General features: G+C 55.1%; 1 protein-coding gene across 1 annotated transcript in view; it reads right to left on the reverse strand.

The window, feature by feature from the left end:
- Positions 1–14,555, reverse strand: part of LOC117088235 (ankyrin repeat domain-containing protein 11-like) — a 47,160-nt gene extending 32,605 nt beyond the window's left edge. The window contains 3 exon segments of the mRNA XM_033219377.1: positions 3,540–3,620; positions 3,623–3,677; positions 14,378–14,555. Of these exon segments, the coding sequence (XP_033075268.1) occupies positions 3,540–3,620; positions 3,623–3,677; positions 14,378–14,464 (223 nt within the window). The 5' untranslated portion in view covers positions 14,465–14,555.
- Positions 14,556–16,944: the final 2,389 nt, after the last annotated feature.

Here is a 16,944-nt window from a genome sequence, read left to right on the forward strand (position 1 = left end):
GGCAGGCAGGATGGGATCAAAGTCCCAGGGCTGGTCTGAGAGGGCTCGGTGGGCAAAGCTGTCTTGGGACCAGGACATGGCAGGTGCCTTTCCACTCCTTGCTGCACCCACAGCCCTTACAGAGGTCTGGTCCTGGGACAGGCTCTTGCCTGACACTCTGGAAGGCGCAAAGGTGATTGTATCACATGCTCACATCTGCCTGGACAGCCTCCAGGCTGCTGTGTAGGGACCACGCAGAGGCATAGCCTTGGGGACTGCTTTAAACTGCGCTGATTCACGACAGACAGAACCACGCTGTTCTTGGCAGGCCGCCCCTAGCCCTGACTAAGCACTGCAGAGGCTGCATCTCCATGGGACTGGACCACGGGCAGGGCTGACTCCACCCTGCGTGTGGGAGGCGGGAAGCCATCCCCAAGGCAACACGGAAGTCTCTAAGGGAGGTGTGCCAGGCTCTCCCACTTGGACACAGCCAAGGTACCCGGGACGGTGGTGACCCTGCATCCCTCCCACCATGGCAAGGGGGACTGGCTGTGCCTGCTCAGCAGAGGGCGCTGCAGGGGCACTGCAGAAGGAGGGATGCCTGGGGGCACCCACACCTCTCCAGAGGGGCCTGACTCCTGGGGACCAGAGAAGAGTCTCTTGTCTGTCACGTGTTGGTTAACCCTGCACCAATGTTTCTCTTCTCATCCCTGCTGTGGCCACCAGAGGGGTACAGCCGAGGTGTGCACCTCTCCCTCCACCCCGCTCATTTCTGAGCAAGAACTGCTCCTCTGGGGGAAGGAGGGGACGCAGCGTGTGAGAGTCACAGCACCCAGCAGCCTGCCTCCTAGCCCAGGGTGGGGCTGAACGCACTGGAGTTGGACTTGCTACTATTTATTTATTTAGAGAGGGAGTCTTGCTCTGTTGCCAGGCTGGAGTGCAATGGTGCAATCGTGGCTCACTGCAACCTCCACCTACTGGGTTCAAGCAATTCTCCTGCCTCATCCTCCTGCGTAGCTGGGATTACAGGCATGAGCCACTGCACCCGGCCGTGGACTCGCTACTTTAAGAGGGTCCTGGTTAAAATGCAAGCTTCTAGGATAAGCAATGCTCCACATTCATACACCAGAACAATCTTCCTAGGAAATCTAGTTTTGCAACATTAAACAAGAGGTTATTAAAATTGGCCCCAAAAGGGTGATAAACACAGGAGGACAAATACTACATTTCTTAGGTCTTTTTGTCACAGTCCTTGCCTGGAAAATTCTATTTTCAAAATGTTCTTTACTGTTTTCCCACCTCACAGGGATTCTCACCTACCCTGTCCTCACCTGGGCCTGCCCCTCACAGAGAAAGGACGTGGTGTTCAACACACAGTTCTAGGAGTGCTCAGGGTAGGGCTGTGGCAGAAAACATCCCAGAGACCCACAGAGAGTGAGAACGGCCTCAGTGGGCCAGCAGGGCTGGCACGAGGCAGGCACTAACCATCAACAGACAGACCCTGGAAGGTGATGACAACACAGCAGAGCCCTGGGGAGAGCTTCTCTCCACGATGACGAAACGGCCACCACAAAGAGACCTGACCAGCCAGACGGGGTGGGCACCGGGTAGCCCTGGGAACGCCATCTTACCAAGCGGGATCGTTCTCCTAGGGAGCAGAAGCAGATGCTTGTCCCACTAACCCTTTCAGCAACACTTCCAGAGACATCACAGAAACACCTCAAAGGTCTGAGGCCGACTCCACGCAGCCACCGCACAAAGAGCTAACAACTATGCGTCCATGTGACGGCCTTCCACCACCACAACCAGCATGGGACCAAGAAGAGCAAGCACAGGGTTCTTAGGCCTGGACTGATTTTCTCTAGGCCTAAAGCCCAAGAGGACACAGCACCGTTGGGAGCTCCCGGGAGTCGCCCAGGCCCTCCCTTCTGGGGGCTTAGGTCGTAGGGCCTGTCCACACATTCTGTCCACTCACTTCCCTGTGCCTCCCAACGTTCTTCCTTGGAGCTGTCTGCTGCTGGGAAGAGGAGTCCTCCCGGGCCTGTGCTGGTGTCCCTGCAGCCTTCCTGTTCCCAGATGTGCTGGCCCAGAGACAGGAGCCATGTGCCTGGCACTGCACCTGCCCCTCACTTCCCACCTGGGAAAACCAGCCCTCTCCGCTGGCCTTTCACTCGGCAGAGTCTCCACCTGGCTACTGTGAGCACATCCCTGGAGCACCCACACAGGACAGGAGGGGCCATGGGCCTGCGGCAGCCACACAATCACAAAGGCTGAAGCTTCCTGAGCTGTGGTGACAAAAGCCAGGGCCTGGATTCTCTTTACTGGCTGTGCCTGCTGCCGTTCCTCTTCAACAATCTCCTTAGTATCATGAGCCCCTATCACCTGGACCACTTCCCCATCTGCTCTCAAACCCACATCCTGGCACAGCCTCTACGCCTTGTGCTATGGCTGCATTCAAGGAGTCTCAGGAGGCCAGGGACAGAGCCCAGGGCCTGACGCAGCACGTCAGGCCAGCTCACTCCAGGCTTTGTGGCCAGCTTAGTGCTCTACTGCCTCCAACCTTCCCCAGCAGGGCTGCAGAGAAGCTGGATGACCAGGAGGACAAGGAGACCTCTGAAAACAAGAATCACCAAAGAACAAGCATGGCCAGCGCAGAGGCCTGGGCTCCCCACTGAGCAGCTCAAGACAGAATCTACTGGAAGGGGCACTGCAGGAGGCGCTGAACGCACCAGGAGTGTGTGCACATGAACACACAAGGGCTTGCACATGGGCACATACGCACACACAGGCATGAACACGCACACATGGGCACACACAAGCACACGGACATATGCACATGGGCGCACATATACACAGGCACACATGCACACACAAGCACACATACATGGGCGCAAACACAAATACACACATGAGCGCACATATACACAGGCACAGACGGGCACACACACGGGTACACACACGGGTACACACACAAGCACATACATGGGCACATGTACACAGATACACGGGCATGTGTCCATGGGCACACATGGGCACGCACACACACACAGGCACACACTCTGGCATAGGCACATGCACACAGCACACGCACTCCTGCTCTGCAGCCTCAGACCCCACCTGCGCTTGGGAAGACTTCCCTGCCTCCTGCTCACTTTTAGGGCTCCCTTTGGTTCTTACTACAAGCAATGGAGTTTCTTCCTGTGCCTTTGTGGCCCTGAGGGGAACCACTGTCTCCCTCCTGTGTCCAGCTGTCAGAAGACCCACAGGTCAGAAGCCCTATACTTCGCCCAGGGCTGGACACGCACCGGGTGCATCTCCACGCGTGTGGGACCCGAGAGTAAAGCTCTCCAATCAGCCCCGGGGGCCTGAGCCTCGGGTGAAGAGGAGGTGGCACGTGGGGGCCTATGCCCCGCCCCTGCTGCCCCTTGCCTGGACGGCGTGCAGGGTGCTACCGTGGGTCCCAGTGCAAAGCCGGAGGTGCGGGGACTGGGGACGCCCTGCCTGGGCTGCTCCGGGCAGCCTGTGGAGGGCTGAGTGCAGGAGGGGCCGCGGGCTGGTACCTGTGTCCGAGTCCTTCTGCTCCCCATTGGCGCCCGCAGTGAAGGGCAGCTTCCGCTTGCTGGCTCGCTCCCTCACCTCCTTCCGCCATCGCCACGCTCCAGTTTTGGGGTCTTGGTTAGAGAAACTTTATCTTTATCCTAGAAAAGAAAGGGATACTTTCAATCATGATTCCCAAATTGCATTCTTAAGCCCTTAAGATTTTGTTTCATGTGCCAGGAGAAGCAAATCTCTTATTGGGCAACGAACACCCTCCCTGCACCCCGGGGTGTGGCTGTGTGAGGCTGGTCACTGACTGCAGGACCTTCGCCCAGAAGCCTGGGGCCGGGCTGTGGCTCAGCCCTGATTCTGGCCCATTTCTCATCCTGCACACCGGAGGGACGCTCAGGAAATCACTGGTGTGTGTGTGGAGAAAGCAGAGGAGATAGACACGCGCTACCTCCCACTCCACTCCTGCCTTCCTGGGAGGTACTGAACAATGAGGAAAAACAACGGCTTTGCCTTCCCAAAAGAGAGGCGTTGCCACGCACAGCCACGTTCCCATCAGAAGCCGCCTGTGGAGTGAAGGCCAGCAGGGTCTCCAGGCGGGGCATGTCTTCAGGTGAGTGGCCGGGTGTGGCTCCCTGTAGCCTGAGTTCTGAGTTCTGGCAGAGCACTTCTTACTCTGCCTGTTTCACACTGGCTGTGCAGTAGTTTTGCCTTTTCCATTCCTGAACGTGGACTTTTCCACTGTTCTAGAGGCCACTGAGCAGCCCCTAGCCCCATCTCTGCCCTCCCTGGAGCTCCAGGGAGGAGCCCCTGTGGGGTAGCAGAGCCCCTCGCAGGCCAAAATGCAGGGCCCACCCACCAGGCAAGAGGCAGGGCAGGGACTGTGAAGCCCCAACTCCATCCAGCCCGGCTCCAAGGTTGGCCTTGAGCAAGCATTGCCTCAATGGCATAATTCACTGGCTGGAAGACATGCCCTGGGGATGGGGAAGGGAACCCGTGTGATGGACGCACACAGCGCTCGGGACTTGGGGAGGCAGACGGTGTGACACACAGCCCCTTTCCCCATCAGTAAGCCTTCTTTCTGGAACTTTCCCTAGGTAAGCTGCCGGCAAATACTGTGTGCAGTGGTCAGCGGTACCTTCAGAGCACTGGAGGCCTCAGCTGCTCCAGGGCTGAGATGCCCAACTGTTCCTGGGAGAAGCCCAAGCACCCCCAGCCACGGTCCTGCCTCCTGGGACCCAGATGCATATTCTAGCTTGACTGATCAACACGGCATCCACCAAACCTGGCAGTTCATCAGACATCCCTGAGTGACCATCAGAGCGCTTTTGAGAACATGCTGCAAAAGCTCAGAGGGCAACTGGGGTCAAAGAGAAGTTGCCAAGCAGACTGGAGCCACGGCAATGTGCCCACCTCTCCAGTGAGACACGGGGACAGGAGGAGGGTCTCAGATGGATCTCTGGGGAGATGGGGCCTCAGGAACGTAACACCCTCCCCAGCAGCGCAGGTCCTTCCAGCCCTCGGCCTGGGTGCCCAGATGCAGCTCATCTGCTGCCTGGCTGCAGCTCCACTGAGCTTTTCCATGGCCCCCTCGGAGTGCAGTCCCCACCTGGAATGAGAGAGGCATCCTCCTCGGGGCCGGAGAATGGCAGGAAAGAACGGCACACACCAGGAAGAAGCTCCAATCTTAAACTCCTTCCTCCAAGAACACTCCTGGCCCAGTGTGTGGGTTCCATCAGACATGTGAAGAGAGGCTGCCATAACGCTACTTTCAGAACCTGATGAGGGCTGGGTTCTACTACACATGTGAAGAGGCCACCATAACCCGAATTTCAGAATCTGATGAGGGCATTCTATGATAAGAAAATTATAAACCAACATACCTTATGAACACAGACATGATACATATAACAAGATAACACAAATGATAGGAACAAGAATAGATTAGAGAATGCAAGAGATTTAAAAAGCAATGTATTTCACCACACTAAGAAAATAAAGGAAAGAAAACCATGTGCTCATTTCAACAGCTCCAGAAAAGGCCTGTGATGAAATTCTACAGTTTGTGATGTGGGAGGAAAGCCCCAAACTGATCAAGGCTTCCGGGAGCCTGGACAGAAGGAACACTGTCCTCAGGGCCCTGGTCAAGGCAAGACCGCCTACAGGCACCTCCGCCAGGCACTTCACAAAAGAAAACACCCAGACAATGGACACCCGAAACGGTGGTTCTCATCCGGAAAGTGCAAATGACAGCCATGAGGAGATGCACACCAGCACCTCCACCAGGACAGCTGGGAGAAGACAGACTCAGCAGACCCCAGCAAAGCCGTCGAGGCTTCAAGGGAGAGCTGCAGGTGCGTTTCCCATGACGCATTCACAAATAAGCACAAGGCTGTTCAAAGGCTGTTTTGTTCATAATACAAAAAATGACACAACTAAACTGCCCATCCAAAGGCAAATGAACAATTCTAGAATACAAATGGAATACCGCCGGGGATGTGAGCCGTGAACACGGGGGGGTGTGTACCATAAACACGGGGTACGCACCATGGAAAGGGGTGTGCATGGCATAAACACCGAGAGTGAGCGCCATGAAAACGTGATGTGCACGGTAAACACCAGGGGTGCACGCAATCAACACAGGAAGTATGTGCAGCCTCGTGGAGCAGCCCTACGCATACAGTGGCAGATGCATCTGGCAACCAAGCTGGGAACATCTGTACCCCAAAGAGAAGCCCTCCTCTGGAATCAGACTGGGCTCAAGCCCTTTCTTCACACATGGAAGCTTCTAGAAGACAGCACAGGAGGACATGTTCACCCCCAGAAGAAAACACACACCACACCACCATGTGACGTCACCACGTGCCCGTCCACACACCCGTCAGCGTTGCTGACGCCAGGCCCACACATTGAGCGCTGGCAGGGATGCGGGCTCCCTGGTGGTTCTTGGGGCTCACTGGCTCATCGACAGAAGGGCCCACGAATGCTGGGCATGGCCACAGCCACGAAGGGAGAGAATGCCGAATGCCAACAGTAGCCAAGTCCTGCAAGTCAGACACTGGGGAGCAACCAATGTCTCCCACGGAAACCTCAACAGCCAAAACCTTCCAGTGGAGACAGAAGTCAGGGCAGAGGTGACTTCTGAAATGGGGAATGTTACTGAAGGCCCCGAGGACTCTGGAATATTGTGTATTCTCACCTGGGTGGTGATTATCCCTGGTTTTACAGATGAAATTACCAGCTATAATAACGCATATCTATAGTTCACTTTAAAAGCTCACAAGTTTCTTTTTCACCTCCCAGCTCCTTACACCTCAACGAGCTGTGGAGGGAAAAGCAGCAGTGTGACACAAGGCTCGCCTCCAGCTGCCCAGAATGGGGAGTATGGCACAGCCACCAGAAAGGCGGCTGCCATCAACCTGGGCTCAGAGCCTGCCGGGCAGCTGGGGTGGGACAGGCCCTGTTTCGGCCCCTCTGAGCTTTCCTCACCAGCACAAGAGGACTGTCGGCAGGAACCACCTGCATGTACTACAGAATGTTCTCATTTTCTAAATGCAAATACCTCAAACATTAAATCCAATCCTTATCAGGCACCTCCTGTAAAGCCCCATTATGCCCCAAGGACCACCAGATAGTGACGGCCATGGCACAAGACCCTGCCGGGCCCACCAGCCCGCTGGTCACCTGGCTCCTCCTCATGACCCGAGGTAGGCTCCATACACGTCACATGCAGATTCTCCGTCACACCATGACTTCCACTCATGGGAAGCACACACACAGCAGAGAAAGTTGTAGGGACTGAAAAACGGCCATGTCCAGTGGACACCCTTCCCCGGAGCTCAATCTCTCTTATACGAACGAGACTCATGTTGTCCACCGACTGCAGCACCGAGAGGTCATCCAGCCTCTCCAGTTCCATTCCCGGCTCAGCTGCCTTAGTATCTGAACTGCCTGTGTGTGGGGTCTGCCTGTGTGTGGGGTCTGCCTGTGTGTGGGGTCTGCCTGTGTGGGATCTGCCTGTGTGTGGGGTCTGCCTATGTGTGGGGTCTGCCTGTGTGTGGGATCTGCCTGTGTGTGGGGTCTGCCTGTGTGTGGGATCTGCCTGTGTGTGGGATCTGCCTGTGTGAGGGGTCTGCCTGTGTGTGGGGTCTGTGTGTGGGATCTGCCTGTGTGAGGGGTCTGCCTGTGTGTGGGGTCTGTGTGTGGGATCTGCCTGTGTGCGGGGTCTGCCTGTGTGTGGGATCTGCCTGTGTGCGGGGTGTGGGGTCTGCCTGTGTGTGCAGTCTGCCTGTGTGCGGGGTCAACCTGTGTGTGGGGTCTGCCTGTGTGTGGGGTGTGGGGTGCGGGGTCTGCCTGTGTGCAGGGTCTGCCTGTGGGCTCTCTTCTGTTCCACTCACCCATGGGCCTGTCCCGCTGCCAAGAGGAAGCACAGTACCTCATGCCTGCAGCTTCAGAGAAAGCAATGACACTACACTGCATCCTCCAATTCTGTTCTTTCTCAAGGTGGCTTTGGTTATTCTAGGTCTTTTGAATTTCCCTATTAACTTTGGAATCATCTTATGAATTTCTACCCAAAAAAGCACACGGGGATTTTGGCTGGCATCACATTGACACTAGACATCCATGTGGAGAGAGATCCAAGGGTCTCCTGATAATGAATACTGTATCACTCTACATTCAAATGTTGCTTAATTTCTCTCAGGAATACTTTGCAGCTTTCGGGGTACAGGTTTTGCAGCACATCTTTGGTCAAATTTACCCCCAAAACTATCTGTATTTTTGATACTGCTGCAAACATATTTTTACAATGTCAGCCCTCTATTATTTATGAGTATTTAGAAATACACTTCTGCATACTGGAACACCCCAGTACGCTCACTGATTCTTGCAGCTTTTGGACAGACGTCTTGGGCTTTCCTCACTAGATGTCTCTGAGTAAAGACAGTGTTCCTCTTTCCTCTCCAGCCTGACTTCCATGTAGGTGACCGTGCTGCCTGCAGCCTGTGGGACGATGCTGATGGCAGTGGAGATGGCCAGTGTTTGTCTGTTCTCAATTTTAGGTGGAAAGAATTCAGTCTCTGACGTTAAACATGATGTCAGTTGCAGGTTCTCACAGATGCTCTGTATCAGGCTGAGGAAATTCCCCTCTATTCCTAGTTTGTGCAATTTTTTAAAAAAACAATGAGTGTGTTGACTTTTGTCAAATGTTTTTGCCGCCTTAGTTGGTGTGATCACAGGGTTTTCTTTTTTCCGTCTAATAACAGAACAACTCAAACTGATTGATATGGGAGGTTCAACCTTGAGTTCTTGGAATCAGCCCTGCTTGGTTGGTCATGGTACATGATTCATTTTATTTTATAAACTGATGAACTCAATTTGCTAAAATTCTTTCTAAAATGTTTATGTCTGTGTTCGTGAGGCCACTGGTCTGTGGTCTTCTTATCCTGCCGTGTCTTTGTCTGGCCTTGGCATCAGGGTAGTACTCACACAGCAACTGCCCATCTAGATACAAAACAGGAACCTCTATGCTCACCTCACACCACACACACAATAACTAGAAATGGACCATAGACCTACATCTAAGAACTAAAACTATACAACGTACAGAACACAGGAAAAACTTCTGTGACCTTCATTTGCCAAAGACAGGATTTTAAGAGAGAGCATGAGTTCTAGAAGAAAAAATTAAATAGAGTGGACTTCTATCTTGGGAGTTGGGCAAGAGTGAAGACATGGGGGCTGCTCAGAGCACCCTATGCACCACTGCCTAGGGACCCAGAGCCAAGGGGATTTCCTTGGCTTTTTCTTCTTCAAGTGGGAAGTGTCTGCTTTATTCTAATAATGAAAATCAGGAACACAGGGAAGGACTTCCACTTCTTTCTTCTTCCCCGACACAGACTCTCACTCTGTCAGAGTGAGACAGTGAGACAGGCTGGAGTGCAGTGACGAGATCTCAGCTCACTGCAGCCTCTGCCTCCCTGATTCAAGCAGTTCTCCTGCCTCAGCCTCCTAAGTAGCTGGGACTACAGGCACGCACCACCACGCCCAGGTAATCTTTGTATTTTTAGTAGAGGTGGGGTTTTGCCATGTTGGCCAGGCTAGTCTTGAACTCCCGACCCTGGGTGATCCTCGTGCCTTGGCCTCCAAAGTGCTGGGATGACAGGTGTGAGCCACCACACCCGGCCAAGAACTCCCACTTCTTAAAGGTGATGTGAGAACCTGAGGAGCTCGGTGTTCACAGTACCAGGTGAGCCTCAGTGCAGACAGCATGTGGCAGAGCAGAGAACACAGAGAATGCAAATTTGCTGCTTCAGAGCTAAACCTCCGGTGGGAGGAGATGAGGACGGCGTGTTCTACAGAGAGGAGTAAGGCAGGGGAGGGCAGGGCGGAGGCAGCGTGCAGGCGTGTGAACCGGGTGGTGGGGGAAGCCCAACTGTCAGGTGAGCAGAAATGGCAGGAGCTGGCCAGCCACAGGCCCTGTACTCTGAGCCCTAGGACTGGGAAGAGAAGTGGACCCAAGTTCAGCAAGCCTGGCAAGTCTGGCTTTCTCTGTGATGCTGCTCTATGTCCTTTTCTGCCTTAGTGAAACGATGGACAGAAACCACCCTCTCCAGGCACCCACGCGGGCCCACAGCGGCCTCGGGGCTGTCTGAGCCCAGCTTCACCCTCTTGTGTTCTCGCCATCAGACACGGCCTCCTGCTGCTCCCAAAGCATGAGGGTGAGTTCTGGGCTCTGTTCTGAGTACAGACCCCATCCCAGACCTGCTCGTGAAGCCACAGCCTGAGGTGGGACATGCCGAGGCCCGGCCATGCGCTTCCCAGCTTCTCAGCTAAGGTCACTCTGGAATACTTATCTTGGGGGACATAGCTCACAGCTCCCCACTTGCAGTGCTGACAAAGCTACCTTTGGGAAGGGGCCTCAGACCAGATGTGAGTCTGTAACTGGCACAGACTGGGGGTGTTTCTGCTGAGACTCGCTGGGGGGCCCACATGCTCAGTTCTCAACTGCAGCCTCCATGCCTGTGGGCGCCACCTCCAGCTTCTCGGCCTCAACACCGCTTGCTGGGTCTGAGCGGGGCTGCGAATGTGGGTTCCTAACAAGCTCCAGCCGCTCAGGTGACTCTGCTGGTCGGAGGACACACTTTGAGAACCACCGAGTGGAGTTCAGGGGGCTGTGAGGCCGTCTGTGCTCTGAGTGGCGTGCCCAGAGCTCAGTGAGACGGGGTGACTGTGCCATGGGGCTGGGGATGACACTGTTCTCTGTGGCCCCGGACACCTTTGGATCAGAACACACTCAATGATGCAGACACCTGATGGTTCTTCCTGAGGCAGCTCGGTGGTTCTGGGATTCCATGGTAGGCAGTGGTGAGAAACTGTCTCCAGGAGGGGCCCTTTCTCTGCCACTGTGCCAACTGGTGCAGCCAAAGGGACACGCACAAGCTGTCAGGTCAGCACGGCGTCAGGATGTACTGCAGAGTCATGGGCTCCGTTTCCATCTTCCATGTGTATGTCACTGAGATCACGATTCTTTTGGAAAAATCTAAAAATAGATTGTTTTTGATAACATAAAACTGTATCTGGAGAAAAGGGAGTTTATGGTAGAAAACTGAGCAGAAACCATTTCAGCCTGTACCAGGAGAAGGCAGGTCAGACGTGTGCACCTGAGTTCTGGCACTCTGAGATCACTTCCTCCCTAAGGAATACAGCCTCTTCTAATAGCAGCTGCAACCAGGAGTGCGTCTTCCCAGGCATTCTATTTCAAGCTACTGTTCAAGCTAAGAAAGCTCCACTAGGCCTGAGAGCTCCCTACTCCCTGTAATGCATTTAAAATTTGTCTGCCTGCAGGAGGAAAATGCCTGACTTTACTGTGAGTAGCTGGAAACAAACCAACAAACAAAACAGGACAGGCTGGTTGTGGTAGTTCATGCCTGTGATGCCGAAGCTGAAGGATCACTTGAGCTCAGAAGTTTGAGACCAGCCTGGGCAACATGGTGAGACCTCGTCTCTACAAAAAAATACAACAATTAGCAGGGTGTGCTGGTATGCTCCTGTGGTCCCAGCTACAAGGCAGGCTGAAGTAGGAGGACTGCTTTGAGCCTGGGGCGGTGGGGCAGGGTGGAGGGGTGTGGAGGGATGCAGAAGTTGCAGTGAGCTGAGACTGTACCACTGCACTCCAGCCTGGATGACAGAGCCAGACCCTGTCAACCACCCCTCCCAACACACACACACACACACACACACACACACACACTCTCGAACCCAGAACACAGCTACCTTACTGGAAAAGCCCAGAGTGAAATCCACACATCCCTCACAGCACATGTGTGAACAGAACTCCCATCGACAACATCAGGACCAGTTTATCAAGTCTCTCTTCTCCTTAAGCAAGAGAACAACTCCAAGGAGCTGAGAGCAGGCGCCTGCAAATCACGACACCCTGCCTCGTGCGCCAACACGACCTGCTCTCTGTGGCTCTCTGGGCCTTTCTCGTCTCACACTACCCTGGCTGGACGGCCTTCCCTGCAAGTCCACTGACGAAGGGCTCCACCATGCCCAGCCTGCTGGTGTGTTCAGTGGCTCAGAGAACCACCTCCTCAATCAGCATTTCTGAGACCTGAGCCAGGAGAGCTCCCTCCTCCCTCCACTGCTTGTTCATCTTCACCGGCCCAGGTACAGAGAAGAACGGGGAGTGACAGTCGCCACCTCACCATCAACGCCAGGGCCAGGCTCTCCTTTCCCCACACGCCTTCTGCATCCTACCCAGGCCACCACTACCGCCCTGACCCTAAAGCCTGTGGGCACGGAGCTGGGGTCCTCTAGGAAGCGCAGGCCCAGTTCACTGAGCGGTCCCTTCACACAGCCACTCCAAACTCCAGCGTCAGACCCTCGAGGGCACAACCCAAACATCTCTGTTCACAGAGCACAACCCAGGTGCAGAAGCCAAGAAATCCTTTCACAGACATTCTGAGGTCCCAGGAACCCCACCCGCATCACCCATGTGAACATAACAGGGTTCTGATCCAAACACACGGTTCACGCCTCCACACACTCTCGGCGAAAGCACACCATCCAGCACCTCTTTGGGAGACAGTGCTCCCTGGAGGCACGGAGCATGCTGAGACCGAAGCTTGGGGGTGGTGGCAGGAGCTCAAGAGGACGGCGGCGAGGCCTGGGCTGTGTGCACAGTACTCTGCACCCTTGCAGAGCTGGGCTGCTCCCCGTGAATGCCGAGTCCCAGGACCCAACCCCACAAGATGAGGAAGGTGAGGCCAGGGTGGCAACATAAAGCTATCCCAACGCTCTGAGCACTTAGCCACAGAAGAGCAGGAACCACCAGGAAGCGTGACCTGCCCTCGTGCCTTTCTGCCTCACCGCTGAAGGCGCACATCGGCACCCTGACACCCACCTCCTCAGGAGCTCAGCAGGACACGCCCATCCCAACGGCCAAACCTAGACTTTCCACAGGCTTCACAGACAGGTGCGTCCCCGCGTGTGAGCTCGGCAGTGTGGTGCTGACCAAGCACTGGCTTCAGCTCATCCTTCACTGCTGGCCGCAAGCCATGGGACCCACCCAGCCCTGCACACAGCACCAGAGCTCGGGACTGAGCGAGTGGGAGCAGACGCCTGGACACTGCCCAGACATCAAGGGTCTCAGAGCTGCTGTCGTTCAGCACCTGCACATGTCCGTGTTCACAACATGCTTCACAATTCACCAAAAAGAAGTGAACTCAATCGCCACCACGTTGTTGCTGAGAGGAAGGCGGTCTTGCTGGTTATGTTCCCATGTGGAATCCCTGCTGAGCTCACACCAAACCCACAATGTGAGCAGAGAGGCCGCAGCACAGCAGCACAGGAAGCAGCGAGAGGCCTCACAGGCCTGGGGACCAGAAGACAGCCCAGAGCAACCGGCAACCAGGAACACAGTGAGGGGACCCTGCCCACCAGGGACCACCGAGGGTCAGACAGGTTACAGATGAGCGGCCTGCCACACAGGCCAGGCAGTCAGGAGCAAGGAGGCACCAAGATCAAAGGACGACAGCGGCAGGATGGCAGGAGTTGACACGCATCCTGCACAGCACGGCCCTGCCTCACCATTCACTCCACCAGACACTCCTGTGCCTGCTGCAGAGACAGGAAGCTGACTCAGGAGACACCTGACTTGTTGACAGTCACAAAGATAACATATGGCAAAGCCTGAACTTGAACCCCGATCTGTCCAAGTTCACATTCGCTGGGCACACCCCAGAACTCGGCGTCTTCCCCCACACTGCAGGACAGGAAGTCTGCACTTCCTAACACCTCAGAACCCAGCAGCACCCGCCAATACTGCAGGACAGGAAGCTTGTACCCCAGGAAACTGCATCACCCCCCACACTGGAAGGCAGGAAGTCTGCACCCCAGGAATCAGCATTAAGCGCATACGAATAAAATGCAGGGGTTTAGATTTACATCCCACTTTCCTATTCATGTTTGGAATAAACCACAGTTGGAAGTAACATGCCCCAGCAGTGCTTGCAGTCAGGATACCTGAATGCCTGACAGGCCTAACGGAAGCCAGGACAGAAATCCTGGATTTCTGGGGGTAGAACGTGCAGCCACATTGAGGCTCAGGCCAATTTCTGTACATAAAGCTATTATTTAACACTTGACTTTGGTCCCCAGATAACAAATACAAAAAAGCAAGGCCACTTTTGGAAAGATCACTCCTCACCACCCTCTACACTCCTGCCTGCAGACAGAGGCACAAAGAACGGGCCGGAGGGCGGAAAACAGGCCACGCCCGGGCAGCATCCCGTTCCCGCCTCATCCCCATGTGGGTGGGTGAGCGTACAGGGGTGGGGGGCAGCGTTACCTTTTTCCCAGTCTGCTTCTCCACCATGTCGCTGCTGAGGGGAAGCTCTTCCTGCTGTGGTGCTTTAGGGCACCCGCCCTTGGGCATCGTCCTGCTCCTCACCCGATCTTCATTTACACGGCCGGCCCTTCGTCATCAACCGTCTGCTGCAAAAGAGAAGACACACAAGTCACTGAACGCAGAGGCAGCACCAACTCATCCACTCTCACACAGACTCAGTGACTGGTCAAGGCAGGCAGCTGTTCTGATCAGGGCTGGGGCCAGGGCCAGGCCCAGGAAGCAACTCCTCAGGATGCGCCTCCCATGAAGGGGTCACCAGCAACAGGAATGGCAGCTTTGAGCAGGAAGGAGAACAGAGAAGGGTCAAGCACTTCGTGGGGGCAGAAGGGGACACACGGTCCAGGGTGTGGCTGTGTTCTGGGTGGCAGTCAGCAGCACCTGGATCCTGGGTCCCACCTGGTACAGAATGCACCCAAAACGGTCAGGCGCCACAAGGCAGTCCCTTCCCCGCAGCACAGGCAAGCTCACGACACGCAGTGCAGTACCCCAGCCCTCAGGTCTGGCAGGTCACGTCCACAGCCTCAGTCTCACAGTCCACTCACCACCTGGGAAGGAGCTCCTGTCCCCACCAGGCCTGTGCTTTTTGCACACCCAGTTCCTAACTTGGTGGGCCAGGGGTGTCTCTGAGGGAGTCCCGGCAGCTCCGAGGTCCCAACTCCTCGCCCATGGAAGCAGACGCCCCCCTGGGCCTCAGGCTCCAGCTCCTGGGTTTCCCAGGAAATCTGAGGACACATACTGTATAAATCATGTTTTATTTGTATTTATTAATCATGTTTTATTTTAGGAAATTTTGGCATCTTAAGAAGTTTCTGGCCAGGGAGAGACTGCCCCTCTCAGGGCTGGCAAATTCGTAGACAGTCAAGGGCTTCCATGCAACCCAATCACCTTCTTACCCAACTCCACACCCAGGCCAAGCCCTGCCTGAAACCCTGAAACCAGCGCAGAGCCAGGTAAAGGAAACTAGAAAGCACGCCTACAGCACAAAGGCTGCAAGAACTTTCCAAAGTAGCCACTCCCAAACGACTCGCTCTGCCCCGTCCCACTCTTCCTGCAGAAAACCCAACAGGCAGTCGGGGGAGGCCTTCCCCGAGCCCCTGCTTCCCACTCCCGGCCCCTGTGGTTGAGGCGGCCCCTCTACGACACGCAGTGCCAGCGCACTTCCTCCTTCCCAGCCTCATCCTGGTCTCTTCTGTGGCGGCACCAACTTCACCACGCCACACCTGGCACGGACCCTCTTAGAGCACGGGCCTCCTCCCTGCCTGCAGGCCTTCTGGGTTTGTTCACCATCACAGTCAGGCCTCCCAGGTGCACTCACAAGAGGAATGGGGGACATACCTATGCCCCCATGCCCAAAGCCACTGTCCTCCTGTCATGTCCTCGCCACATCGTCAGTTAGAAAACATCTCATACAAACTGAACTGTGTACGCGTCTCCGCTCTTTTCGCCACATCAGCACCTCTGTGTGTGACCATGCTGGGAGAAGCAGCTTCCACAACTCGCTTCCCCTGTATTTACCCATCTCACTCATGCACTAAAGCCACTCGTGTGGCTTTTAAAACACGACGTGTAGACCTGTGAGCCGCAGCTCCACTCTGAGCCTCTCCCACCTCCACCCTGTCAGCTAAAGGTTAGGCCGTGTGCCACCCGACCCTGGACGCAGGCTTGGGCGAGACCACAAGATGCTTCTCCTCCAACACCATCTCATGACCTGCTTTGTCTTTCCAAAATAAATGATAAAATCCCACAAAGTGCTGTCTTGGTATTTAACTGGCAGAAGAACACATCTAAAGTTATGCTGGAGAGAGGGACAGGTCGCGTCAACGTAGTCACTGCCTGTCGCCTCCACCTGCAGTGCAGGTGAGCAGGTGTTTCCATCCATCATCCCTGATGGCTGAGGCCAGAGCTATTTTCTCCCTCTACCTGAACCTCTGAATTTTACATTCTCTTCCAGTTTTCCACCACAAAACTGGAATGTCTCAGCCTGGAGAACTGGCATCTCAGCACCTGACTCAGGGAAGGCTGTTCAAACGTACGGCTGTTGAGAAGCTCCGTGGTAACGTTTAGAAGTTTAAGGGTTATCAGGAAGTAACGTTTTAAAAAATCCAGACTGTCTGCTCTCATGATGGAAAAATGGGGCCTTCACCATGGTAGAGTGCACTGTCCTGCTCCCAAATGTGAGTCTGTGGCCCATGGACACGCTCAACAGCCCTGGTGTGGTCAGGAAATAGACCCCACAGCCGACGGACGGCGTCTGGGCCCCACACTGGGGGCTTATCACTTCACTCCTCAAACACCCCACTCTCTCCACGTCCCTAGCTTGGTGCTAGGCCCAGGCACCTTCCCCGATGGACCAGGGATCTGCGAGTCCACTCAGGAGGTAGAGGAAGTGGGTGGCACCCCCCAGGCAGAATACTTTTCACGGCCTGCAGCACTGTGAACCCTCCAGCGGCTCAGGAGTGTTGTCCCAGGTGGACGCTGTGTTTTCTGGAGGTTTCTCCCGCCACCTG

The sequence above is a fragment of the Trachypithecus francoisi genome, unplaced genomic scaffold (genome assembly GCF_009764315.1).
Source record: "Trachypithecus francoisi isolate TF-2019V2 unplaced genomic scaffold, Tfra_2.0 Lachesis_group10, whole genome shotgun sequence".
Classification (NCBI taxonomy): domain Eukaryota; kingdom Metazoa; phylum Chordata; class Mammalia; order Primates; family Cercopithecidae; genus Trachypithecus; species Trachypithecus francoisi.